General features: G+C 51.0%; 2 protein-coding genes across 4 annotated transcripts; both read right to left on the bottom strand.

The window, feature by feature from the left end:
- Positions 1–6,146: 6,146 nt before the first annotated feature.
- Positions 6,147–15,377, bottom strand: LGALS4 (galectin 4). 2 transcript variants are annotated; one of them, XM_011233113.3, is made up of 9 exons: positions 14,719–15,373; positions 14,331–14,419; positions 12,519–12,723; positions 9,666–9,800; positions 7,951–7,989; positions 7,738–7,767; positions 7,357–7,445; positions 7,049–7,214; positions 6,149–6,964 (listed from the first exon to the last, which is right to left on the bottom strand). In XM_011233113.3, the coding sequence occupies exons 1-9, from the start codon at positions 14,761–14,763 to the stop codon at positions 6,818–6,820; spliced, it is 945 nt and encodes a 314-aa protein (XP_011231415.1). In that variant the 5' UTR covers positions 14,764–15,373; the 3' UTR covers positions 6,149–6,817. The 2 variants fall into 2 exon arrangements, with proteins under 2 accessions (XP_034494679.1, XP_011231415.1); XM_034638788.1 differs by lacking the exon at positions 7,951–7,989 and having other exon boundaries at positions 6,147–6,964; positions 14,719–15,377.
- A 947-nt stretch (positions 15,378–16,324) lies between these two features.
- Positions 16,325–25,760, bottom strand: ECH1 (enoyl-CoA hydratase 1). 2 transcript variants are annotated; one of them, XM_034638630.1, is made up of 10 exons: positions 25,611–25,760; positions 24,983–25,190; positions 24,747–24,835; positions 18,670–18,794; positions 18,533–18,581; positions 18,270–18,334; positions 17,351–17,421; positions 17,191–17,262; positions 16,765–16,915; positions 16,325–16,615 (listed from the first exon to the last, which is right to left on the bottom strand). In XM_034638630.1, the coding sequence occupies exons 1-10, from the start codon at positions 25,660–25,662 to the stop codon at positions 16,511–16,513; spliced, it is 987 nt and encodes a 328-aa protein (XP_034494521.1). In that variant the 5' UTR covers positions 25,663–25,760; the 3' UTR covers positions 16,325–16,510. The 2 variants fall into 2 exon arrangements, with proteins under 2 accessions (XP_034494521.1, XP_034494522.1); XM_034638631.1 differs by having other exon boundaries at positions 24,983–25,187; positions 25,611–25,729.
- Positions 25,761–27,463: the final 1,703 nt, after the last annotated feature.

The raw sequence follows: 27,463 nt of genomic DNA, 5'->3' as shown, positions 1-27,463 counted from the left end.
GGCCGCTGCCCGGCCTGTGGGTGGCGGGAGCCGGCTGGCGCGGGGTGGGGCCGGGCAGCGGATGGGGCGTCGCCGGCCTCCCCGCTGTCCCCGAGTCGGGACAGATCCCCGCCCGTGCGCCCCGGGGCAGACGCGCACTGGAGCGGCATCTCCCCGCGGAGCGGTCGGGGGACACGACGATCAGGCGTCTGGGTCCCCGCTGCGGGCAGGAGCCCCATTCCCACACTTCTTCCACCTGGGCTCCCGGCCCTGCCCGAGTGCCAACGAGTGGGATCGGGGGAGTGGGCGCCCACACACAGNGTGCCCAGTCACCCTCACCGGTAGACGGTGATTTTCTGGTCGGAGGACTGGCTGGCTGTCACCTCTGCGGTGGGGTGGAGCTCTGGCGGGGGCGGCTGCGATCCAGCGCGGGGCGTTGGTCTTGGGTTCCATTCTGGGGACAGTCCGGAGCCACGCCCCAGTCAAATGTGCCTGGCCCTGAGCCCGCGCCAAGGGTGACACACGTTCCCCTCCCTGGCCTGCTGGGCCCGTGTTGTCTTCACAAGCAGATGTGTAGTAAGTTCGGACTGCTCTGTGAAGCAGAGGGTAGGGTCTGAGCCTTCAGGACCCATTTTCTGCCCCTTGAGATCCTTTGGGGGAAACCACCTCCCTGCTAGCTGGTAGTTCAAACTGGTGGATCGTGTCTATGTCTTCTCCATCCTTAATAATTTCTGTCTGGTTGTTCTATCAATTACTGAAAGAGGGTATTGCAACTTACAATTGTTCCATGGTCTCTTTGTCATGTATTTTGCGGTGTTGTTAATATACATTTCTACTTGATACATATGTTTACTATATTTGTATATGTGTGTGTGTTTATCTGATGTATTGTCCCTTTTATCACTACGAAACATCCCTCTTTGTCTCTAGTTCGTTCTTTCTTTCTTTCTTTCTTTCTTTCTTTCTTTCTTTCTCTCTTTCTTTCCTTCTTTCTTTCTTTCTTTCTTTCTTTCTTTCTAAGTAGGCTTCATGCCCAATATGGGGCTTGATCTCATGACCCTGAGGTCAGGAGTCACCTGCTCTACTGACTGGGCCATCCAGGCACCCCTCTAGTACAATTTATTATTATTATTATTTTATTTTTTAAAAATATTTTATTTAATTGCTTATTTGAGAGAGAGAGAGTGTGTGCAAGCCCATATTTGAGCCAGGGGAGAGGCAGTGGGGGAGGGAGAGGGAGAGAGAATCTGAAGAGACTCTGAGTTGCCGGTAAGCCCTACGCTGGCTGGATCCCTCCACTGTGACGTCATGACCTGAGTGGAAACCAAGATACGGATGCTCAACCACCTGAGCCACCCAGGCGCCCCATTACAATTTCAACATCTATTGTGTCTGATAGTAATTCTGTCCTTCTTACTCTCTTATGGTTATTGTTGGCATGGTATACCTTTTTTAAAGTTTATTTATTTATTTAAATAATGTCTACACCTGACGCAGGGCCTGAACTCATGACCCTAAGATCAAGAGTCCCACGCTCCTGGGTCGCCTGGGTGGCTCAGTCGTTAAGCATTTGCCTTCCGCTCGGGCGTGATCTTGGAGTCCTGGGATTGAGCCCCGCATTGGGCTCCCTGCTCCACTGGGAGCCTGCTTCTTCCTCTCCCGCTCTCCCTGCTGTGTTCCCTCACTCGCTGGTTGTCTCTCTGTCAAATAAATAAGTAGAATCTTAAAAAAAAAAAAAAAAAAAGAGTCCCACGCTCCTCGGTTGGGGCCAGGCAGATGCTCCCATGGTATATCTTTTCTCATCCTTTTACTTTCAACTTATTGGTTTCTAAGATCTAAAATGTGTCTTTTATAGACAGCATTTACTTGGATCTTGCTTTCTAATTCAGTCTGACAGTATGTTACTAATGGATTGCTTCATAATCAATTACCCCATAACTTAACACCATAACATTTTTATGATCTTATGCAGTTTCTGAAGTTAGGATCCAGGAGCGGCCTACCCAGGTGGTTGTGGCTCTGATTTTCCACGGAGTTACGTGCAAACCGTCTGTGGAGTTGCAGTCATCAGAAAGAAGCTTCCAAAAACTCTGGCTGTGGCCAAACCCACTCATTGCCCAATTGAGTATGGCTCGCAGGCTAAGAATAGGTTGCAGATTTTTAAATAGCTGAAAACAATAAAAAGGAGAATATTTCCTAATACTAAAAATGGTATGGAATTCAAATCTCAGCATCCACAACTCAGGTTTTCTGGGAACACAGCCCAGGTCTCGCATTTCCGTCCTGCCTAATGGCTGCTTTGTGCTTTGTCAGTGGAGTTCAGCAGCTATGGCGGAGACTAGATCACCCCCAGTGCCTAACATATTTGCCATGGGGCCATTACGGAAAAGGTTTGCAACCACCGCGTTGAAGACTTGACTTGGACAGGAGGAGCCTCTTCTGGGGAGACACACACACACACACACACACAGGGCTGTTGGTAGCAGTTTTCAGTCCCTCCTCACGTGGGCCATTCCACGCGACTGTTCGAGGAGCGGCTGACTCCTCTGAGAGGTGCGATCCAGGAGTGAGGGAAGCGGAAGTCTCTTAGAACTTAACTTTCTGCCATATTCTTAGTCACTCACACCGACCCAAGTACAGCTTGGGAGGGGAGTTCGCAAAGGTGTGAACACTGTTGGAGGCCACCTTGGCGGCTGACAACGACAGGAGTCTCTGCCTTTTGATTGGAATGTTTATTTCATTTACACTTGATGTAATCATTAATGTAATTGCCTTTCTGGCTACCTTGTTGGTTATTTGTTTTCACTCTCTGTTAATCCTTCACTGCCTTCTTTTGTGTTAAACAATTTTTTAATTTTTTTCTTTAAATTTTAATTTAATTTTTATTTTTCTAAGATTTTATTTATTTATTTGAGAGAGAGGGAGAGAGAAAAAGAGAGCACAAGCAGGGAACCCTGGGATCATGACCTGAGCTGGAGGCAGATGCTTAACCAACTGAGCCACCCAGGCACCCCAACACTCTTTTTTTAAAGTAAGCTCCATGGGAGCCCAATGTGGGGGTTGAACTCATAACCCTGAGATTAGGACCTGAGCTGAGATCAAGAGTTGGATGCTTAACTGACTGAGACATGCAGGTGCCTCTATGCCTCCCTCTTTGCTATTTGTTTTTACTCTGTTAATCCTTCACTACCTTCTTTCGTGTTAAACAATTTTTAATGAATCGTTTAAATTCTTCTACTGATTTTTTTAGCAGTATTTTTTGAAAACTGTTTTTAAGTGGTCACTCTAGGGATTACATTATACATCTTAACTTATCATAGTCAACCTTATTTATTTTTAAAGATCTATTTTATTATTTTTTAAAGATTTTATTTATTAACTTGACAGAGAGAGAGAGAGGGAGAGAACATAAGCAAGGGGAGCAGCAGGCAGAGGGAGAATCAGGCACCCAGCTGAGGAGGGAGCCCAATGAGGGACTCAATCCCAGGACCCTGGAATCATGACCTGAGCCAAAGGTACACACCCAACCAAATGAACCTGCTATACACCCCAGATTTTATTTTATTTTATTTTTTTTGAAGATTTTATTTATTTATTTTGACAGAGAGAGACAGCCAGCGAGAGAGGGAACACAAGCAGGGGGAGTGGGAGAGGAAGAAGCAGGCTCCCAGCCGCGGAGCCTGATGTGGGGCTCAATCCTAGCACGCTGGGATCACGCCCTGAGCTGAAGGCAGGCGCTTAATGACTGTGCCACCCAGGTGCCCCCCACCCCAGATTTTATTAAAAAAAAAGATTTTATTTTTAAGTAATCTCTACACCCAGTATGGGGCTCGAACTCACATCCCTGAGATCAAGAGTTGCATGCTCTCCTGACTGAGCCAGCCAGAGGCCCCACTTACCACAGTCAAGTTTAAGTTAATACTGATTTAATTCCAGTAAAATGTAGCAGCTTTGCTCCAGATATTTCCCACTCGGTGTGCTATTATTGTCAAATATATCACTTACCGATATGTTATATATTTTATAATATAGTGTTATAATCTTCTTTATACAATCATATTTTAAAAGAAATAAAAAGAGGAGCACTTGGCTGGCTCAGTCAGAAGAGCACGTAACTCTTGACCTTGGGGTCACGAGTTTGAGCCCCACTTTGGGTGTAGAGATTACTAAGAAAAACAAAATAAAAACTAAAAACTAAAAAAATGAAAGAAATCAAAAGAAGTAAACAGAAAAAATTATTTATACAATTAAAAAAATATTTATCTATATACTTATAATTCCTGGGGCTCTTTATTTCTTCCTGTAGATTTGAGTTTCTGCTTGATGTCAGTTTCTTTCATCGTGAAGGACTTCCTTTAGCATTCCCTAGAGGGCAGCTCTGCTAGCAATGAATTCTCAGCTTTTATTCATCTGGGAATGTCTTTCTTTTACTTTCATTTTGAAATACAGTTTCGTTGAATATAGAATTATTTGTTGACAGTTTTATGTTTCTTTTAGCAGCAATTTGACTGAATCATTCAAAACTGCTTTCAGACCTTCACTGATTCTATAAAAAGTTAGCTGTTAATTGTAGTGCTGTTCCCCTCTACATGATAAGCTGTTTTTCACTTCCTACTTTCAAAGTCTTCCCTGTCTTTTATTTTATTTCAGCAGGTCGTCTATGAAGGGTCTAGGTGTGGATCTCTTTGTATTTTCCCTACTTGCAGTTCATTGAGCTTCTTGGATCTATAAATTAATGCCTTTCATGAGCTTTAGTAAGCTTGCAGCCATTATTTCTTCAAACATGTTGCAGCAGCCATAGAAAACTAAACATGACCTCTCCAGCTCTTCCAGGAAGAGCTCAGCCTCTCTCCCTGAGCCTCTCCAGGCTCTGCTACTGATTTGTCTCTTCACCACCATCCCTGGGACATGCCACCCTGGGCAGTGACTGCCCGGGGAGAGAGAGGAGCAAAAGGGAGACGTAGCCTCTGCTCCCATGTGGCCGAGAAGGAGGAAAGGAACATCTCAGACTGGAGGCTGCCCAGGTCAGCCCTCTTCCATTCCCAACCTCCCCATCATCCACCCCAGTTCTGAGGGCCCACAGAACATCCTTGACCAGTGTTTGCCAAAGTGGTAGAATCATCTGGAGCATTTAAGAAAAATATTGATGCCTAGGACCCACTATTGATTTACTGGGCTAGAACATGTGAAATTATTGGCGTTTAGCCTACAGAAAATGGCATATTTATATGTCTTAACCTAATATGGTCTGGGTTGGGGTCAGGTATCAATATTTTTTAAAAGCTCCCCAGATGATTGGAATGTACAGCCAAGTTTGAGAACTAGATTAGAAGAATGAGACAATAAACAGAATGAATGAACAAACAAATGAATAGACACTGAGAAATGCCTGAATAATGGATATGTGAACGAGTAAGTGAGTGAGTGAGCCAATGAATAAAGTAATGAATGAATGGGTGAATGAAAGTGTAAATAAATGAACACATGATTAAATCAACCAAGAGTGACTTTGTAAGAAGATAACTAGATGGATGGCAGATAGTTAGTAGACAGATGGAGAAATGAAATGATAAACAAATGGACAAACAGTTGGAAATGGATGGAAGAAGAGAACTTAAGAGATGAATAGATGACAGGATAGATAGAGAATGAAGAAATGGATGGCCCAACAGAGGGATGAATGGACTTATGGAGGATGGATGGATGGATGGATGGTTGTGATGGAAGGCAGAGAATTGCATGGACAAATGGAGGGATGAAGAGATGAGTGCATGAATGAGAGTTGGATGTAAGGATGGCTGAATCGATAGACAAATGGATGAGTAAATAAATCAATAGTTAGATATTTGGATAGATGGTCAGATGGATGGTTGAAAGGTTGGATGGTGAAATAGCTGGATAGGTGGAGAACTAGATGGACAGGTGAGTGGATGAATGGATGGATTTTTTTTTAATTTTATGTTTTAGATTTTTAAAAAATTTTTATTTTTATTTTTTAAAAAGATTTTATTTATTTCTTTGACAGCGAGAGAGATAGCCAGTGAGAGAGGGAACACAGGCAGGGGGACTGGGAGAGGAAGAAGCAGGCTCCCAGCAGAGGAGCCCGATGTGGGGCTCGATCCCAGGACCCCGGGATCACGCCCTGAGCCTAAGGCAGACACTTAACAACTGAGCCACCCAGGCGCCCCTAAAAAATTTTAAAGTAATCTCTACACCCAAAGTGGGGCTCAAACTCACAACCCTGAAATCAAGGGTTGCACGCACCACAAACCAAGCCGGCCAAGTGCCCCTGGTTGGATGTTTAGATGGATGGATGAACATATGCTTGGATGGATGTTTGGAGAGATGGATGGATGTTGAGATGAATGAGTGGAGAGGCAGATGCATGGATGGATGGAAAAACGGGCTGTATAGCGATTAAGTATGTAGCCAGACCACCTTGATTTGAATCCTCATTCTGCCATTGATGAGCTGTGTGACCTTGGGCAATTTGCTTTATTTTAATTTACATGTTTCCTCATCTTTTCCAGAGGGACAATAATAATAGTTCCCACTTCCTGGTGTTTTTGTGAGGACTGAATGAGCAGATACACATAAATCCCAAGAGCTATGTCTGGGATATTCCTAGATTTATTGTGTTGGGAGGATGGATGGACAGTTGACTGGATGGCTGAATGGGCAGTGTATGATTGAACCAAGGAAGGAAGGAACGGTGAGGGAGGTGAATGGAGTCATGGACACTCAACAGACACCCACGGGCATTTTATTAGGGGCTTAGAAGGGAGTCCTGTGGGATCTTTTCCTCTGTGTTCCCAAGGGTTATGGGCCAGGGAATAGATCAGACTTGGACATAGGACAAGGTGATGTCACCATTAATCTCCAGCACGTCCACATTCTGGAAGGCTGAAAGGCGATGGGAAAAGTCGAAGAGGTGTTGGCCATTGGCGTAAACCTTGAAACGATCTATGCCACAGCGAATGGACAGCTGCAGGGAGAAGGCAGGCTTGAGGCCAGGGCCAGGACAGAGGCTTTGGAGGGAAGGGGAGTGGGAAGGGGACCCCAGACTCACATCAAAGAATTGCCCAGGACCAAATGGGTTGTAGGAGATCTTCCTGTCCTCGGATCCCCATGAACCATTCAGATAGCTGTTCCGAATCACAAGACCCTCGGTCAGACGAGGGTTAATGTGCAGAGCCAGGTCCCCTGAGGATCCCACCATGAAGTTGATGACAAAGCTGAAGGCAGAGACGGAAGGAGGTGGGAGTCAGATGGGGGCCCATGCCTGGTTTTCCAAGGGAGAAGGAGACTGGGGCCCAGACTCCTGGGTCTGAGGGAGGAAGAGGGCTGAGGATTCCCACTTCAGTCTAGATTGTATACCTCTTGCCCATGGGGGGTATGGAGCCCTTGATTACGATGGTTCTTCGGGCCGTAAGCCCTCCTTGCAATCTCTTTCTAAATGGCACTGGCTGTGGGAAGAGAACGTGAGCTTCTATCATCTCTCAGGTCAGCAGAGGCCAGGCAGGGACCAATTTTCAGAGATGGATGCCTACTCCTAGGAAATGTCCCAAATCCCCATCCCCTCCCGACTCTGGCCACCAACTCCACCCTCTCCCTACCTCCCAACCCAACGCCCTCTGCCCACTCTATTTCCCACCCTCCCGAGGGCCGCCAGTGGTCAGGGTCCGCTCCCCACCATCGGTTTCTGCTTTCCCACGAACTGCCCACCACAGAGCCCTAAACTCCCACAGGACACTTTACCGGGTTGAAGACTGGGGGTCCCTCCATGGTCTGTGAAGTGAGGAAGGAGAAATATTATTCTATAACATTCCACAAATATTTACAGCACACCGACTACATGCAGGCATATCTCTGGGTGCTGGAAGGGTATGACTGGGGGCCCAACCTTCTTGACCCCCCCATTTCTCGACACCCCTCCCCCCCATCAAATGGCCCCACAACCTTCCCACTTACAGGCAGCTGACTTGGCTGTTGGTGGGTATGTCCATGACCCTACACAGACGGATGGAAGGCAGGAATGGTGAGGGGGAGTGGGGGTCCTTCAGCTGGCCCAAGACCTCCTCATACTCCCAAACCCCCACCACAGGGAGAAACCCACCGCCCATCAGCCGGTTCCCATGAGTGTCTATAGACACAAAGGCAATGTGTGAAGGAAGGCAGGCAATGAGGGAGACCCCGAACTAGGGCCCTGGAGGGTATCAAGGATGCCTGCCCAGGGCAGCCCCACCACCCCCATCCAAGGCAACTCTGGGGTCAAAGAGTGGCACCTGGTGGCTTATGATGGAGAGGAACTTGCCATGTGTAGGGACCTCCAGTGCTCAGTGACACTCACTCCAACCCTCTGGGGCAAGCCTGGTAAATTCTCTTTACCTCCCTTATCCTTCTTCCTCCTGTCTGGGAGCCCTCATCCACCCCCCTCCTCCCCCTCAACCTGGAAGCTTCCATAAAGTGTAGGCTCCTCAGAACATCTTCCCAGCCCACACCGCAGATACCCCTGCTCACCTCACCCCCCGTCAGGATTTGCCCCTCACTCCTGGTGCCCACTGCTGGGGCAGCAAGGAGTCCTGCCTCCTCTCTCCCTGTCTGCCTCAGGCTCTCTGTTCCTGCTTCTCAGTCTCTGTCTCTCTCCGTCTCTCTCTGTGTGTCTCTTGTCTGCCCCTCTCACAGGTACGAGCTGGAACACCCCCCCCCACATAACTTATATCCACTTGCTCTCTCTGTTCCCTCCTCTTTCCAGTGATCTCCTTTCTGCCTTGACTTCCATTTTAAGCCAGCGATTCTGAAGGCCCTTCCCAAATAGCCTTATTGGCATTTTTCTTGTTCAAACGTAGGGATGAAGTAAGATAGTGAAATGAACACCCGTAGGCCCGTGGCCACATTGTGGCTGAAGACATTCCTGTCATTCCCTCATGGGGGGGGGCAGAGGGACCCCCCTCTGAGCACAGACACCCCCCCCACCTGCATTTGATCCTCCGTGACCTCAGGCAAGTTATTTAAGCTCTCTGTGCCTCAGTTCCCACATCTGTCCAATGGGCCCGAGATCATCAGAGCGTGGGGGTGGGGGGCCTCTCGGGTTGGGGAGTGCAGCGCCCTCCACCAAAGCACAGGCGGGAGTCTGGGGTTTGGGCTTCTCCAAGTGCTGCTGTGGCCGTTCGGTGGCTGTCCACTGTGGCCCTGGGGGTGGGGTTTCCAGGTGGCCAGGTGCGGGTCTGCTCCCCAGTCATTTCCTGGGGAGTGTGGGCCGGTTCCCAGCCTCGCCAACCAGGGGTATTGTGTGCCTCTCTCTGCACAGCTCTTCCTGCGGATGTGGAGCGGCCGCTCACGATTCCAAGTGAGTTTCTGGGTGACTAGCCTACTGTTCATATGGCTTTTGTCCCTTCTTATCTTCGCTTCCTGACTCAGCTCACGCACTTCCTCCTCCTCCGGGAAGCCCTTCCCCTGGACTCCCCAGACCTCCGGCCTGTCTCCCATCCCTGCCCTGACCGCGTGCAGCCCACGCCACCTGCTGAAATGTCTGTCTTCCCTCCCAGTGGAAGGTGTTGGTGGCCTCTGGGTCTGCGGCCCAGCCAGCGAAGGGGCCGGCACAGAGCAGGTGCTCCGGACATAGACGAATGTGGGACTGGATGAAGGAGGCGAGCGGGCGCCTAAGAGAGGGAGACACCACACACCTGGCCTGGGGGCGGGTTGCCGCCGATGAAGTTGATTGATTGAAGCTCCACGTCCCCGTCCACTTGCAGGTGAGTGACCATCTGTAGGGGCAGCCGGTGCCCAAACTCATAGAAGGGATTTCCATTTACCACCACCTGGGGGGCGGGGGTAAGGTCAGAGTCAGCGCCCGTGACCTTGGGAAGGCAGGCACAGGAAGCGGGGAACAGCGATCATTTTAACTTGGACGCCAGCCTTGGAGGGGAGCTGGAGAGCCACAGAATGTGGAACCTTGGAGTCCAAAGGTCAGAGGCCAAGCCAGGGTCAAAAGTCAGCTCACAGGGGCGCCTGGGTAGCCCAGTCGTTAAGTGTCTGCCTTCGGCTCAGGGCGTGATCCCGGCGTTCCGGCATCAAGTCCCACATGGGGCTCCTCTGCTGGGAGCCTGCTTCTTCCTCTCCCACTCCCCCTGCTTGTGTTCCCTCTCTCGCTGGCTCTTTCTCTGTCACATAAATAAACAAAATCTTAAAAAAAAAAAAAAGTCAGCTCACAGATTGGCGGCTGGAAGAGAACAGAGAATTTAGTCAGGTTAGCCATCGGGACAGGATCCAGCCTGAGTCCTGGTTTTGGCACCAAATGAGTTGGGCCGAGTCTAGCCTGACATGTGGGCTGTCTGACCTCAGGGAAGTCACTTCACCTCCCTGAGCCTCTGTTTCCCCATCTGTAAAATGGAGGCTGGCTCTGGGATGGTTGGGAACATTAAACCCCAGCCAGGCATGTCAAAGGCGTTCTGGAAATCCTCTCTAGAGCCTTGCCTTGTTATCACATCTTTTTTTAAAAAAAAGATTTTATTTATTCATTTGAGAGAAAGAGAGAGAGTGTGCACAGATGGGGGAAGGGGCAGAGGGAGAGGGAGAAGCAGACTCCCCACTGAGCAGGGAGCCCGATGACAAGATGACGGGGCTCAGTCCCAGGACCCTGAGACTATGACCTGAGCCAAAGGCAGACACTTAACCGATAGCCACCCAGCGCCCCTCATTATCTAAGTGTCCTTAATGTCATTGCAGTTCTATTTATAGTGCAAAGCAGTGGGCATAGGGCTGACGTCCAGCTCTGAAGGACTGGACGCTTCCCACATGCTAAGCACTGCATGGTGATAGCCACATGGGGATTCTCTGGTCAGCTTCATGAGGCGGGACAGGACACTGTCCCCGTTGTTCCAGAAAGCAGAGTCTCTGGGCAGTAGAGTGACCAGCCCAAGGCCACACACCAGGGAGTGCCAAAGCCCAGACCCAAATCCTTGTCTGTCCAACCTCAAACAAGGACGTTTGCCTCCCCTGCTGAGGTTAGAAATCTGGTAGGTTCTCCAACCCCGTGACTCCTCTCCAGGAGACTCCCTGCATGGGTCCCATGGAAGGGGATGTGCACAAGGATGTCACTGCAGTGTCACTGACAGGCAACCAGAGGCAGGGATGCAGTGAGCCCAGAGCGGGGACGCAAGGAGACACAGAGGCGCCTGGGTGGCTCATTCAGTTAAGCGTCTGACTCTTGATCTCAGCTCAGGTCTTTTTTTTTAAAGATTTTATTTATTTATTTGAGAGAGAGAGAGTGTGAGAGAGGGCATGGGCATGGGCAGGGGTAGAGGGAGAAGCAGGCTCCCCACTGAGCAGGGAGCCCGACGTGGGACTCGATCCCAGAACCCTGAGATCATGACCTGAGCCGAAGGCAGATGCTTAACCGACTCTTAACACAATCTCAGGGTTGTGAGTTCAAGCCCCGCTCTGGGCTCCACCCTGGGTGTGGAACCTACTTAAAAAAGCAAAATAAAAGAAATAATAATAATAAAAATAATAAAATAAAGGCACAGAAATAGACCCAAGCTGAGAGAAGTCAGGAAAAAGGCCACCCCTGGGGACAAGGGGACTGGAAGGGACAGGAGGGGGCTTCTGGGGCTGGAGGGCTTTTGTTTCTGGACCTAGGTGCTGGTTCCATGGGAGCGTCCTCCCTGAGAAGAACCAGTGACCTGGGTACACGTGGCCCGCACTCTTCTGTACCCCGCGCACACTTCAGTAACACATTTAAAAAATGCTTGCATAACAGTATCAATCACAACGTGTGGGCCTTATCCGCAGCCTGACACACATGAAGGTGTTTAGCACGTGACCCCCCGCTGACTGCACGTGGGGCGCTGAGGAGGAAGGCCAGTGTTTTCCGCGTGGTAATGGCATCATGACTGTGCTCCTGAAAATCGAGATATTTATAGATAACGTGATATGATATCTGGGATTTGCTCTTAAATCCTACGAGAGGGGAAGTGTGAGGGAAGGATGACAGCAGAGGGACCCCGAGCTCACGACCCCTGGAACTGGCCAAGGAGACCAGGGGGTGGCTGTACCCTTGCTTCCTTCTGTGTGTGTTCAGAGTTGGCCAGATGAAATAGCAAAAATAGGGGCGCCTGGGTGGCTCAGGTCATGATCCCAGGGTCCTGGAATCGAGCCCTGCGCTGGGCTCCTTGCTCAGCGTGGAGCCTCGCTCTGTCCCCCTGCTCGGGAGCACGCCTCTCTCTCTCAAATAAAATCTTTATTGAAAAATAGCAAAAATACGCATTTTGCAAGAACACAGAGGAACAAGGTGAGACAAAGGAAACACGAGAAGGCTGTCTGCGGTGGAGGAACGGGAATGAGAAACAAGAGGAAAAAGAATTCTTTTTAGGAGAAAAATGTTTTACTAGGCAGGAAAGAGGGAAAAGAAAAAAGTGAGGTAGGATGGGGGTTGGGAAAGGGAAGGGGGAGGGGAGAGGGCGAAGGGAAGGGGTGGCGGGAGGAGGGGGAGGGACAGATGGAAGAAAGGAAGGGGGGGCGCCCCTCCCAGCTCCAACCTTGTAGTGCTCCGCCAGGACCATGAACACCAGCTCGAAGGCCTTGCCCTTGTGGAAGGGCATGCTCCTTTTCTTCTCCTCGCTGCCCCACTTGCCGCCCTGCATCGAGTTGAAGACCACCTTGTCCCAGCCATCAAAGCGCGGATTGAAGTGCAAGGCAATGTCTGCTCCTGAGTGCTGCCCCGCCACGAAGTTCACCGAGAACCTGGCAGGACAGAAAGGGCTGTTCCCCTGGCTCCACCTGCCCGCGCCTAGAGCCCTCCTCCAGGAAGCGCTCTCTGACCTACCCTGTTCCAAGGTCCCTGCACAGGTCCCTGAACTGGGCGGGAGGAGGTTGGGGGATGAGGACAAAAGGGGACAACACACTTAGGCACTGTTGACACAAGAGAGGAGGGGGTGGGCAGTGCCCCTGAAGTCCAGGAGGCAGATTCCCACTGCAATGCAGTCCTTCTCTCCCTCTCCTTATCAGGCCCCAGCCATCCAGCCTCTCCCAACTTGGCAGCTGGGACTCCTGCGTTTCCGCATTCACCATGGGCCAGACCCTGATTTAGGAACCTACACATATCAGGTCTCTCTGCCGCCACCCTGTCCCACAGGCCAGTCCCCACCTGCAGCCAGGGGGTCTCAATGAAGAACCAAGTCAGAGCACTACCCACGCCTCCCCCCATGCTGGCATCCCTGACAGTATTCTAACTGGGCAAGCACATACCCGCCTCAGGGCCTTTGCACTGGCTGTTCTTTCAACTGGCCTCTACTCCCAGGCTCCCTCCAGGCCCACCTTTGGGTCTCTGCTGAAGTGTTTGCTTCCGAGAGAGGGCTTCCTGGTCTACCCTATTTAAAAGGAAAATGCTATGCCCCTCTCTCCCCCACATCCATTTCCCATCTCCTTTCCTTATTTATTTGTCTCCATAGCACTTAGCACCACTGGACCCTGCATATTTGATTTTTATCTTTCATCTCTCCTCTCTACTAGGATGTCAGCTCCATGCGGGCAGAGATCTTTGTCCTGTTCACTGCTCTGTCCCTAGTGACTAGGCACATGGTGAACAAAAAAACAATGAATAAAGAAACAGTTGTGCCAGGGGCACCTGGGTGGCTCAGTCGGTTAAGCATCTGCCTTCAGCTCAGGTCGTGATCCTGGGTCCTGGGATCAAGCCCCCCATTGGGCTCCCTGTTCAGTGCGGAGTCTGCTTCTCCCTCTCCCACTGCCCCTCCCTGCTGCTTGTGCTCCCTCGCACTCTCTCTCTCTCTCAAATAAATAATAAAAACTTTAAAAAAAGAAACAAAACAAAACAAAACCAACAATGCGTTGAGGTCAGTTCAACTGTCACCATTTTAAGGCCATAAAAAAATGCTAAGACTTATTTTAATGCTTACTTTCCAGTTCTGCGTGTTTTACACATAGAATCCTCAAAACAATCCCATCTTGCAGATGGGAAATGAAAGCACAGGGAGGCACAATGGCTTTCCCAGTCACACAGCTGGCAGTCACTGAGCTGGCCGGCTCTGAGCCTGTGATCTGAATTCCTGCTCCCACACTCATCAGTTCCAATCCAACAACCCAACTCATGGGCTGCGTCTAGTGGTGGGCCTCCCTGACTGCCCCTCCCCCCCACCAGCCCCCAGGCTCCCCACTCCTGGTCACCAAGCCTTGGATGTCCCAGGCTAGGGCTGGTCTTTGGCCATAGGGTACAGGGGCCCAGAGCCACCCTCCCAAGCAGGGTGGAGGAAGGGAAGGCTTCCTGCATTAGGGATGGAAGCCCCTCTTTGTGCCCCGCCCCAGCCTCACCTGGCGTGGGAAGAGTGCCTTACCTCTTCATGCGCTCACTGGCCACTCCTTGGATGTACACAGACATTCCCACACTGAGACCGCCCGGGATGGGCTGGTTGTAGGGCAGAGTCTGTGGAAGGGGCTGGTGAGCCTTTACCCCTCATCAAGAAGCCCCCCACTCTCATTAGCGAGGAAGAGGACACCAGGGGTGAGGGGTCAGTGCGAGGGTGAAGAGAGCCAAGAGTCAGGGGACGTAAATAGCTTGAGTGTCAGGGTGGGAGTAAATCAAGCTTCAGGGTGAGTACTGGCTATATCAGACTCCAGGGTGGGGTGGGTGCCTCCAAGGATCAGGGTGAGAATAAATTGGTGTGTGCGGGTCAGGGTGGAGCTAAGCCAGGGCCCGCGTTAGGTCCTGGGTCACTGTCTCACCGGATTGTAGGTGGGCTGGTAGCCAGGTGCAGGGATGAAGGCCATCTTGAGAGGCTGGGCTGGGGACTCGTCCCGTGAGGAGAGATGCAGGCGCTGGCAATGGTGGCAGGTGGCAGGTGGCCGGTGGCTCTTATACTTGAGGAAAAGGGAGTGGCTGGCAGGGTAGGGTCCATGGGGTCCCTCCCCTCAGAATCCCAGGCTCACATCTTTTTCTAGGGCACTCTCCTGTGTCCCTTCTTTTGCTAGCCTCACTGGTAACCAGCCAGAGCCAGGGCTGGGGGGATGGGGGTTTCAGATCAGGCTCGAGTGGGGGGCACTTTAGGCCCTTCTGCAAAGAGGAAGTGCTGGTGAACTCTGGACCTGCCAGGATCTTATCGGAGCCTGTAAAAACCTGCCCAGACCTTTGTTAGCAGAGGGAGGGTAAGACCAAGAGGGTTGGGCAGGGCAATGCTGCAGGAGTGGCCCGAGACAGACGGGCAATGGAAGGAAGTGAAAGCAGGGAGGAACTGGGTGCTCTGGACACCCCTATGAACTGGGAAAGGGCCCACATTTATTGTATGCCTCCTACATGCCTGACCCATGTACACTAGACTGTAGCTATGGTGGCTTAGATCATGATTTCTGGAGCCAGAGTTTGGGGGTTCAAATCTTGCCTCGGCTACTTCCTGGCTGTTTTGTCTTGGCTCAGTGCCTTAACCTCAATTTCCCCATTTGCCCATCTGTAAAATGGGGATTTTAATAGTATCAACCTCATATAACCCTGGAAAGGGATCACTAAGATAATAAATGCTCAGAACAGGACTTGGCATAGAGAAGGCACTAAATTAATCCTCTTGCACTCATTCCAAACACAAACCCAGGAGGTTGGGATTATATGTGGACATGAAAACCTGAAGTTTAAAGAAATGAGGCAGGGAGGGGTGCCTGGGTGGCTCAGTCGTTAAGGGCGTGATCCTGGCGTTCTGGGATCAAGCCCCACATCCGGCTCCTCCGCTGGGAGCCTGCTTCTTTCTCCCACTCCCCCTGCTTGTGTTCCCTCTCTCGCTGGCTGTCTCTCTGTCAAATAAATAAATAAAATCTTAAGAAAAAAAAAAAAGAAAGAAATGAGGCAGGGGCGCCTGGCAGGCTCAGTTGGTAGATCATGTGACCCCTTAAACTCAGGGTGGTGAGTTCAAGCCCCACCCTGAGCCTGAAGCCTACTTAAAATAAAAAATAAAATAAAATAAAATAAAATAATGAGGCAGTTGGCCCAAGATTGGGTAGCGATGGAACTCTAGCCAGGCTCGGGCGTCAGATCCCACTAGGCTGTGCAGTGAGTGGGTGCCAGGCAGGGTGAACACCGCCCTCAAGCCTGGAGCAGGCACGGAGACCAACTGGAGTTTTCCAGCCCAGAGGAAGCCATGTGACTTTCGCTTGCTCCTGCCCGCCAGACTTTTTATCGGCCCTGGCCCGCCCACACCAGCTCCGAATGGGCATCGCCTGCACGGCTCCCGTTTCCATGGGTCAAATCTCCACCCCCAACCTTCAGCACAACTGATGTCCTGGGAGCCCGCAGGGACATCGTAGCTCCTTCTGCCTCTCCTCTCTTTCCAATAAAGACACTGGGTTCCTTAAGTTGCTTTATTGTTCGGGTGAAAACAAGGCCCTGGGCATGAGGAAAGCAGCGTTATCAAGTTAGAAACCGGGAGACCAAGCGAGAAGGCACCAGGAGACCATCTTCACTAATTCTCCTTCTCTGGATGAGGAAATGGCCGTGAGGTGGGACAAGGCCAGGCCCGGGGCTCGGCGGCTCTCAGAGTTTGGAGAAGGTGACATCCTTCAGTTCCTGCTTCTCCACTGCAGCCTGGACACATTTAACGATGTCCTGTGTTTGCAGCATGCTCATGTTCCAGGTAGCCTGGATAAAGAGGGTGGAGTGTAATGACAGGGCGGGGAAAGATTGGAGTTGGGCCAATGAAAAACACGGAAGAAACAGCAGCGCACCAATCAGAGGACAAGGGCTGCAGAGGGTTGCTGGGGCCTGATTGGGTAGCCGCAAAGCCTTACCGCGTAGTTGAGGCCCTCAGCCACCGAATGGTTGCGGGAGTAGACCAGGTTGATCTTGGTGCTTTGCACTGCCACGGGGCTCTTGGTGGAAATCTCGGCCGCCAGGGTGAAGGCCGCATCAAGCATGCCCACCTTGTCGGGGAACACCCGGCTGCGGATGAAGGGAATCCATCATAGGGGAGGGCGGGGAGGCAGCGCTCTGCGAAGGAGTCTTGCCCACAGACGAGTAAGTAGCCAATCACAGTAGAAAGCAAAAAACCGCCAGTGAAACGAACCAATCAGAACAGGGCACTGGACTGCAGCCTGAAGAATTGACCACCCAGACAACGTAAGCCCCCGTGTAATCCCGTGAGGATACACCCGGACCCAAAGAGCCCTGTGCAGGTTGTCCCTGAGCTCTTAACCAGCACAGGCCTCAGCTCCTACCTGACCAGCCCACTGCTCAGGGCCTCATCAGCCATCATCTTGCGGGAAGTGAAGGCCAGCTCGTTGACCAGGCTGCATGAAGGAAGGGTGTACCAGGGGCCCGCCGTCATCCTGGGTCCAGGAGATGCCCTGCGGTCCCCTCCCCGGCTCCTCCACCCACCTCTGGTTTCCGATGACTTTGGGGAGTCGCTGCAGCGTACCTACATCGGCCGCCAAACCGATGTCCACCTCCTGGGGAGTGCCATCATGTCAGTACTTGGTTTGTGCCCAATACTGCCCCCCCCCCCCCCCCCCCCCCCGGCAACCTCAGTGCCAGTGAAATTTAGCATCTGCTGCAGAGGTCCCACTCCACACCCACCTCAAAGGCTGCCCCCCAGACACCCCATTTCATTGCCATCCACCTGCTTTCGCCCATGTAGGTTCCTTCACCCTAGAACACAGCCCACCTTGCAATTCGTCTGCCTTCCCAACTCCTCCAGGCCGGTCACATCTATCTCTAGAGGGAAGCCCTCAAACCCTGCTCATCTGACTCCCTCACTGCCTCTGTGGGCTCCATCCTGCCTCAGGTCCTCTCCAGCCCTGATCCCAGCAGCAACTCCAGCTTCCGCCCCAGCCCCAGCCCCATACCCTTACCCGCTCCAAACCCCACGTGGACTCCATGGCCTACCCTTGACTTCCTTCATGGCCAAAGTGTTACTTTTTTTTTTTTTTTTTAAGATTTACTTATTTATTCGAGAGAGAGAGAGAGAGAGAGAGAGAGCAGGGGGAAGGGCAGAGAGAAAGGGAGAATCCCAGGCCGACTCCCCGCTGAACTCGGAGCCGGATGTATGGAGCTCGATCTCATGACCCTGAGCTGAAATCAAGAGCTGGACGCTTAACCAACTGAGCCCTCCAGGCACCTGCAAAGTGTTACTTTTTAAGGTTCAAGTCTGACTAACTCTTCCACGAAGCCCTCCCTTCTCATCCTCACTCTCACCCCCATCCCCCTAACCTGCTCTGCGGCGCCTCTGCCCCTGCCTAGCCACTCATCAGCCACCTCTAAGCAGGGTCCAAGGAAGCAGCTCAGGGGCATGGCTCACCTTCACCTGGAAGCAAGCATCCTGGGCACAGTACCGGACGTCACAAGCCGTGATGAGGTCCACGCCTGCAAGGGGGAGGCCAGGGGCGTTGAACGATCCCAAGGATCGACCCCTCCTCCCAGGTGATGGGTTTGCGCCTCTGGGCAGGGTTCAACTAGCAACTGATCTGACGCTGGACGTCACTGGCTGAGGCGGAGAGGCAGCAGCCAGCTGACAGGCGCCAGCCAGAGTACCCGGAGGGGTGGTGGGAGGCTCAGACTCACCTGCACCAATGCACGCCCCGTGGACGGCGGCAATCACCGGCTTCGGGCACTGCAAGAGAACGGGAAGGGTGGGGTCAGGGCTGGTCCAGAAGAGATGGACAGGGTTGGGGGGGTGCCCTGCCAGCCCCCCAGAGAACCTTCTCGATGACGTTGAAAGTCTCTTGGTATCTGCTGATGAGGTTACGGAGGTACCAGCTGATGCGGGCCACATCATCTCCGTGGGGCTGAAGGATTTCCGAAGCCATGTCCATAAGGTCAATACCTGGTGGGGAGGCATGAGGAGGCTCATGTAGCCTCCCACGCACCCCCTTCCCCTGTCCCCTCCCACAGCCCCAACTGGAGGTCAGAACTCAGACTTAGCAGATTCGAACCCCCAAACCACGACAGTGGAGAAAGCTGCTCATGCAGGATCTAGCGAGGGATTGCATATGGGGGGTGAAATAAATAAAAGCTAACATATATGGGGTCATTACTCCCTTTATCCTCACAATAAGCCCATGAGGTGGGTCCCACTACTATCTCCATTTTGCTGGGGGGCAAACTGAGGCATGTGACATTTAAGTCACTTGCCCAAGGTCACACTGGCTTGTGAGTGGCGTGGCACTGGGATTTTAAGCCCAGAACCATGCACTGGCTCTAGAGGTCATGCTTGTCACCATCACACCAGATGGCACAGGAGACAGGTGTTGGCATGAGTCAACGGTGGAAACATTTCCTTAGGAAGACTCGAGATGGAGAAATTTCTGTGGCCTCCAACTGCAAGACAGTCCCAAATCTAACCTTTCCTCCACTAATCATTCTTGGAAACCAGAGGACCCGTAGTATGGCTAAAATAGTTTCCCCTGGTCTCCCTGCTCCCACCCCTGCCCTGGCTGTTCCCCACACGCAGCCAAACAAACTCGTGAGCACGTCAGGGCCTTCTTCTCTTCCCTCCCATCTCACTTACTTGGAAGAAAATACAAGGTATGTGGCAAGACCTCACCAGCCCTCACGAACACCATTTCCTGCCTGTTCCCTTGAGCACACAGGCCTCCAACAGCTGTTCCAACACCACGACACAGTCCCTTCCCAGGGCTTTGTGTTTCTACCCACAGCTCTCTCTGCCTAGAACAGTCCCTCCCCCAGTGATGGTCAGAAGACTGACTCCAGGGGCACCTGGGGGGGCTCAGTTGGTTAAGCATCTGCCTTCGGCTCAGATCCTGAACCTGGGGTCCTGGGATTGAGCCCCGCATCAGGCTCCCTGCTCGGTGCAGAGTCTGCTTCCCCTTCTTCCTCTGCCCCTCCCCACGTGCTTGTGCGCACCCTCTCTCTGTCAAATAAATAAATAAAACCTCAAAAAAAAAAAAAAGACTGATTTTATCATTCTGTTCAGGCCACAGCTCAAAGGTCATCTCCTCAGAGAGGCCCACTCAGGCTACCCTGGCTAAGTAGCAGCCCCAGCACCCTCTACCTCCCCCTCTGGCTTATCTTGGTCACTGCCCTCTTGTTAGCACATAATTGTGTGCTTATCTCATTTAGTGCCTGTCTCCCCCTCTAGAATGTGAGCTCCAGGAGTGGAGTTCTGTCTTTCTGTCCACTACTTCATCCCCAGTACCTAAGCAGAGCCTAGCATGCAGCAGGCGCACAATAAGTGAACAATACAGACAACACTGAGCTGCCTTCCATGGGGAAGACAGACGAGTAAGTCAATACATTTTGTCTGGTGGTGACAAGTGCTGAAAGAAAATTACAGCAGGGAAGTGGAACAGAGTGTGTTGGGGTGTGTGTGTGCAGTGAGCGTTGCTGCAGTATTAAATGGGGTGGTCGGTGGGGGGCACCTGAGTGGCTCAGTCAGTTGAGCGACTGACTCTTGGTTTCAGCTCAGGTCATGATCTCAGGGTCACGAGATCCAGCTCTGCACTGGGCTGGACACTGAGTGCAGAATCTGCTTGGGACTCTCTCTCCCTCTCCCTCTTCCCTTGCTCCCTCTCTCTCTAAAATAAATCTTAAAAAAAAATAAATGGGGTGGTCACTGAAAAAGTGACTTTTTTTTAGAGGAAGTGTGTGCAGGAGCAGGAGTAGGGGTAGAATGGGAGGGGGCAGAGGGCGAGGGAGAGAGAATTTTAAGCAGGCTCCATACTTAGCATCATGCCTGATGAAGGGCTTGATGGCACAACCCTGAGATCATGACCTGAGCCAAATTTGAGAGTTGGATGCTTAACTGACTGAGCCACTCAGGTGCTCCTGAAAAAGTGACTTTTGAGTAAAGACCTGAAGAAGGAGAGGGAGGGAGCTATAGGGATATCTGGATCAGAGAGCTCTAAATGTCAGGAAGAGCCAGTGCAAAGGCCCTGTGGTAGGAACGACCCTGCTCCGTGTGAGGAGCATGGAGGAGGCGGGGATCTAGGTGATGGGGCAGAATGTACAGGGCCTCACAGGCAAGGGGTGGACTTTGACTTTTACTCTGAGGGAGAGCTTGCTATGAGATGGTTCTAAACAGAAACATCCTCACTTTCTTCCTCCTGGGGTTAATCATTCTCATCCTTTTGCCTCTGAACAATGCTATTTAATAAACCTGAAAAACTATTCCCACATGTGGCCACACCCCCAGCCGTCTGGGGCTCCGCGGCCTCCACAGCCTGTTTAAATGAGAGACCCGAGGATTTGGGGCTCAGGGTAGAGCTGAATTTGTGCGAGGTAAATATTGGTAAGACAGGACTCCCCTGTGTGACCAAGTCCCAGCCACTTCATCCTCTGGGCCTCAGGCTTTTCTCCGTAAAATAAGGGTAAAACCATCCGGAGAGCTGATGGAGATGCAGGGACTGGAGGAGACAGAGCCCCAGAGGCCCGTCAGGCCCCGCCTGTCACGTCCTGGCGGCACAGTTACTATTCTTATGCACCCCATCTCACCGGAGGCCGCCTTCCACAGCACATCTGCGAGGCCTGTGTGACTCCATGGAATGCACACGGGCTCCCAGAACAAGCCCAGCTTGGCACCTTGAGACACCCCCTTTCACCGGCTTTTCTGGTTTATCCACTCCGCCCAGCCCTGCACACACCGGACTTTTGCAACTCCTTGAGATAAAGGACCAGACCGTGGTGTCCTCCCTCCATGTAAGAACTGCTCCCTGCAGAGAAGGCCCCCATATGGCTCCCCCGGGAACCTCTAAATGCCCCAGATCTCATTCATAACCCTAGCTCCATTATTCATTATTCAAAAGAGTAACAGCTACATCAACAAAAATCCTACACGTTTTAGGGGCACCTGGGGAGGCTCAGCCGGTTAAGCATCTGACTTTTTTTTTTTTTAAGATTTATTTATTTACTTGAGAGAGAGAGAGAGAGCAGGAGCAGGGGGAGGGGCAGAGAGAGAGGGACAAGCAGACTCCGCACTGAGCACAGAGCCTGATAAGGGGCTCGATCCCAGGACCCCGAGATCTTGACCTGAGCCGAAACCGAGAGTCGGATGCTCAAATGACTGAGCCACCCAGGTGCCCAAGCAGCTGACTCTTGATTTCAGCTCAGGTCATGATCTCAGGCTCGTGAGATCAAGCCCTGCATGGGGCTCTGTGCTCAGTGGGGAGTCCGCTTGAGATTCTCTCTCGCGCTCCCTCTATCCCTCTGTCCTGCTCTCACATGTGCTCTTGCTCTCCCCCCACCCCCCCAAAAAAATCTCAGCTCTGCCATTTCCCGGTTCTGTGAGAACCGGGCAAGTTTCTTCCTCTCTCTGGGCCGCAGTTTCATCACACATAAAAAGGGGGATGATAATTGCACTTGTCTGGAAGGGTTCCAGGGAGAATTAATTAATATGTGTACAATGTCCAGACACTCTGCAGATATTAAGTAAGTGTGGGCTACTTCCCTCTTTTTTTTTCCCCTTAATTAGTGATTCCATTCTATCGTTGGAGCTACTAATTACATTGAGTTTCTTCTTTCTGGCCTTGAGAGTCTCGCTGTTGAAAATGGGACCAGACAGCTATGATCAGCCGGGAGCTGAAAGGTGAGGGCCCCAGGCCTGGTACCACCACCAATGAAGCCTCATCATTTGCTTCTCAGGCACGAAGCTCTATGAGGATGAGGGCCGAGAACTAGGGTTGGGAACCAGGGCCTACCTGCCTGTTTCTAGATCCCTGGCACCCAGGAAGGGGCTAGTACTGCAGTGTTTGTTGTACGAACGAACAGATCAACAAAAGGAGAACAGAGAGAGGGGCAGAAAGTAAACAAGGGACACAAACAACAAGAAGTTGACAGGGGAAACAACCAGAAATAGATTGTTTACTGTCTGTCTTCCCCACTGAGCTGGCAACTCCGTGACACCAGGGCCCAGGGCTGCCTCAGTCACCACCGAGTCCCCAGCACCGGGCTGGGCCCTGTGGAGGCAATCAGTGGATGTGATGCTGCCCTTCTGGTACAGACCTGTCCACATATGACAACGACATGTGTTCTGGATCGACAAGATATAAACCACCACCTGATGGAACGGGGCAGATTCTGGAGGAAGTTATCACTTAAAAGAAGGGACTGGCACCCGGTGAATAAGACGGAGGTTTTGTTTTGCTTTGCTTTAAGATTCATTTATTGGGCGCCCGGGTAGCACACTCAGTTAAGTGTCTGCCTTCAACTCGGGTCATGATCCCAGGGTCCTGGGATTAAGCCCCGTATCAGGCTCCTGCTCAGCAGGGAGCCTGCTTCTCCTCCTCCCTCTGCCTCTCCCCCAGCATGTGCTTTCTCTCTCTCCCTCTCTCTCAAATAAATGAATACAATCCTAGAAAGAAAAAAGATTCGTTTATTTATTTGAGAGAGAGAGAGAGAAAGAAAAAGCATGAGCACAAAGGGCAGAGGGAGAGAGAGAAAGAATCTCAAGCAGACTCCGCACTGAGCTTGGAGTCCAACGTGGGGCTCGATCTCACAACTCTGACCCAAGATCACGACCTGAGCTGAAACCAAGAGTTGGACCCTTAACTGACTGCACCACCCAGGAGCCCTGTGAGTTAGCTGTTTTTAAACTCTCTAGACTGAGGGGAGGCTGGAAGTTGTGCGTGAAGAACCAGAAAACAGAGACCAGGGTGACCGTTGCTGATGGAAAGTGAGCGGGAAAATTCCAGAAAAGAGAGAGCCAGAGAGGGGAGCCCTAAATTCTGTGGACAACCTCTGCCCAAGTCGCTTGCTGACCCATGGACCATGCATGCAACCCAGCAAGAGACTTAAAAGCTGATTCCAACTGAGCTGCTGAAACAGGCAACTCAATGTTCTCTGGAGGCACAGCACAGGACCCAGAGTTTCTACAACATCTTTCCATATCCCGGTATCCCAGGATAGAGTCCAAACTTATTCCAAATGCAAACAAACAGGAGAATGAGACCGAGTCTTTCAAGAGAAAAGATAATGAACCAAGACTGACCCCACCGTGACCCGGTTGCCGGAATCAGGAGACAAGAATTTTAAAGCAGTGGTTAGAATGATGATCAACAGTGCAAAGAAAAATACGCTGGTGATAATAACAAGCTATGAAACTCCAGGAGAGAAATGGCAAAAATAAAAAAGAACCAAATGGAAATTTGAGAACTGAAAACTCCAGTTATCAGAAATTTTAAAAATCACTGGATGGGCTTCACAGCAGAATAGAGATGACAAAGGATTCAGTGAATGTAGTCAATGGAAATTATCCAGTCTGAAGAACAGACCTGCGGGACAATCAGAAGTTCTAACAGACATGTAATTGGAAATCAGTTTGTGTGTGTTGAGTAATTATATGAAAGCATGTTATGGTAATACACCTTAGTTACATTAAACACACACACACACACACACACCAAATCTAGGAGCGCCTGGGTGGCTCAGCCGGTTAAGTGTTTGCATTTGGCTCAGGTCATGATCTCAGGGTCCTGGGATCCAGCCCCGCATCGGGCTCTCTGCTCACAGGGGAGTCTGCTTCTCCCTCCCCTCCTCTCCCTCTGTGCCTTCTCTCTCTTTCTCAAATAAATAAATAAACTCTTAAAAAAAAAACACAACAGACTGAGAGGTTAAGGGCCTTGGTCAAGGCCATGGATCAGACTTCAAAGTCCATCATCCTGTCACTTCTGCTGGACTCATTTGGTATTTGAATGTTTTAAATTAAAAAAAAAAAAGATTAAAGTGGAAGTTAGAAGCTGGTTGAAACCCTAATTAAGAAGCATTGCGCTATTGCCAGGAACAGGGGAGACTGGCAGGGGTGGGGGTGGAGAGTAGCCGGTACCTGCACTGAACATCTTTCCTGCACCAGAGATCACCACAGCCCGACAATCAGGGTCTCGTGCTATCTTGTTAAAGCACTCCACCATCTCTCTGGGAAGGGCAAGGAGAGAAAGGCTGTGTCTTGGAAGGGTATCCCCTGCCCTCGTGTCACCTGTCCCCCCCCACACCCCACCCCCGCCCACTCCCTCAGCCCCGGCCTCCTCCGGCAGGCAGGCCACCATGAACTGCAGGCCCTACCTCCAGAAGGCTCTGTTCATGGCATTCCTCTTCTCAGGCCGGTTTAGCTGCACATGCAGGACGTGTTTCTGAGCAGCTGTCACCCGAAGGGACTCATAGTTGTGGTCTGGCGCTTCTCTGGGGGCTGCAGTGGAGGCCTCATCTTGAGCAATGGAGCTCATCGGGCAAAGGCTAAGGCTGAGACCCTGGGGGGTGGGAGCCATCACTCCTGGGGAGACAAAGGAAAGAAGAGCTTTTAATGAGCCCAGGTTGGGGACACAGTGCCTTCAAGAGCAGAAGGCACACATTTCATCTCAGTAATGTTAGACTGGGGAACACAGGTCCCTAAGAAACCTGTTTAGGGGGATACAAACTTTCAGATTGGGAATGCACTTATCAGTGGGTGGCCTCAGTGTGAAGACTCCTTCAGACCCTTGATCATGGGACTGACCGCACACTGGGAACACTAAGCTGTCAGCCACCCAATTGTAAGACACAGGCTTATAGAATTAGGGAGCTCTTTGGTTGGAAGCATAGGCACCCCTGTGTTTAAGGTGCTCAGACCGGTACCCGGGGCAGGCCTCCCCATCCTACGGTGGCTATGACAGCACGACCGAGCAATAGACTTCCAGAGGTCGAGGTGACTCACGCCGTATCAGCAGTTTCCGGAGACTGCGAGAAACCGCCATTGCCGCCGCCATCGCAAACTAGTAGCTAAACGGACTAACCCAACAAACAGGAAGAAGCCAAGGGGGCGGGCACGACGCCACCATGTTTGGCGAGGGCACCGAAGCCGCAGCCTAATAGCGGTGACGCCCGTCTTTCCGCCATCTTTACTAAGGGCAACCGGAAATAGCCTTCTCGGTTCGCCGACCGCAGCTTAGCAATGGGCCCTTTGCCTCAGTAGGAAACTGGTCCATTATTGCTGCTGCACATTTCATCACAGCGCTGTTTTATAATGGTGGAAAAATTGGAGACAGCGAAATGTTCAAGGACGTAATGGCAGAATAACTGCAGTCCTGCAATTTCGTCATCATGCGCTTGTACCTTGTTAACTGAAAAGAAAAAAGTTGTCTAGTACTAAGCTTACCCCTGTAAGGGAATGAAAATATGGAGGAGCCAACATTGCGCGCTCTCTGTGTAATCTGTTTGAACTCTCACACCACCAAGAGGTCGCACTATTTTTGATTGTACACAGAGGAAACTGGAGCTTTGGGGAGGGAAAGTCACTAGCTCAAGGTTATCTGGGCTTCAGGAGTGCTGAAGAGGGGATTTACGTGGCTCTGAAGTTGATGTTCTTAAAATATTTTATTTTATTTTTTTTAAAGATTTTATTTATTTATTCGACAGAGAGACAGCCAGCGAGAGAGGGAACACAAGCAGGGGGAGAGGGAGAGGAAGAAGCAGGCTCATAGAAGAAGAGCCTGATGTGGGGCTCGATCCCATAACGCCGGGATCATGCCCTGAGCCGAAGGCAGGCGCTTAACCACTGTGCCACCCAGGCGCCCCAAAATATTTTATTTTTTTAAAAAGATTTTATTTATTTAACACAGAGACAGCCAGCGAGAGGGAACACAAGCAGGGGGAGTGGGAGAGGAAGAAGCAGTCTCTCAGAGGAGAAGCCTGATGCAGGCACGATGCCAGAGCACGGGATCACGCCCTGAGCCAAAGGCAGACGCTTAACGACTGTGCCACCCAGCGCCCCTAAAATAATTTCTTTAAAAAATAAAACTACTTTGGAAAAAGCCAGTTAACCCAAGAGCATCAAAAGTGCCATAAAATTGCTTAAGTACGCTCTTTAGGGAGATGTGCACTAAGGTGAACAGAGGCCTCCAGACAGATGGGATTCTAGGAAATACCTTGCCTCCTTAACGTGTCCTAGACGGGTACGCTCTTTTGGAAAACAGACCCAGTAACTTCCATCAGCAGAGAACTGTTTATAGTTATCTATACAGTGGGAAGCTCTGAGGCCACTGTGCAGACACCAACGTAGGAGAGGAACAACTTTAATTTCTTTAGGATTTTTTCAAGTAATCTCTACACCCAACATGGGGTTCATACTCACGACCCCGAGATCAAAAGTCACACGCTCTACCAATTGAGCCAGCCAGGTGGCGGAAGAGAATTTAAGGATGTACATTTAGCATGATCAGTTGGTGTAAAGAAGATGGTTCTATATGGCTGTTTGTGCATAGAGCACAGTACATACATAGAGAATCTCTGGAATAAGAGTCAAAACTGCTGACAAGGGATGAAAACTGGGTGCTGGCAGGCAAAATGGGAACATTTTCTTACGCCCATGACTGGCCTGACAACAAATCATAGAGGATTTAGAAGTTTATGGGTGCAAGGCAACGGTAGTTGCTCTTTTCCAGAGGTTGTTCAGAACTTACCCTGGCGAAGCAGTTTCTTCATAAACGGCATGTGGACTGCAGATGTGAATAACCTGAGTTTAAAAACTTCACCGTAAATTCCCCAAGTGGGTTCTTTCTCTAAGATTTT

Source organism: Ailuropoda melanoleuca, chromosome 12, assembly GCF_002007445.2.
Source record: "Ailuropoda melanoleuca isolate Jingjing chromosome 12, ASM200744v2, whole genome shotgun sequence".
NCBI classification, from domain to species: domain Eukaryota; kingdom Metazoa; phylum Chordata; class Mammalia; order Carnivora; family Ursidae; genus Ailuropoda; species Ailuropoda melanoleuca.
This window is presented reverse-complemented; position numbering and strand designations above follow the sequence as displayed.

Coding starts and splice junctions, on each gene's coding strand:
- LGALS4 (XM_011233113.3), bottom strand. CDS start 14,763: ATGGCCTTCATCCCTGCACCTGGCTACCAGCCCACCTACAATCCG. Junction 9,801..12,518: donor TCCTGGCGGAGCACTACAAG/GTTGGAGCTGGG, acceptor CCCGCCCCCCAG/GTGGTGGTAAATGGAAATCC. Junction 7,768..7,950: donor AACAGCCAAGTCAGCTGCCT/GTAAGTGGGAAG, acceptor CTCACTTCACAG/ACCATGGAGGGACCCCCAGT.
- ECH1 (XM_034638630.1), bottom strand. CDS start 25,662: ATGGCGGCGGCAATGGCGGTTTCTCGCAGTCTCCGGAAACTGCTGATA. Junction 18,335..18,532: donor CGGGGCGTGCATTGGTGCAG/GTGAGTCTGAGC, acceptor TCCCCCTTGCAG/GCGTGGACCTCATCACGGCT. Junction 16,616..16,764: donor CTGAGGGCCTCAACTACGCG/GTAAGGCTTTGC, acceptor CTCTTTATCCAG/GCTACCTGGAACATGAGCAT.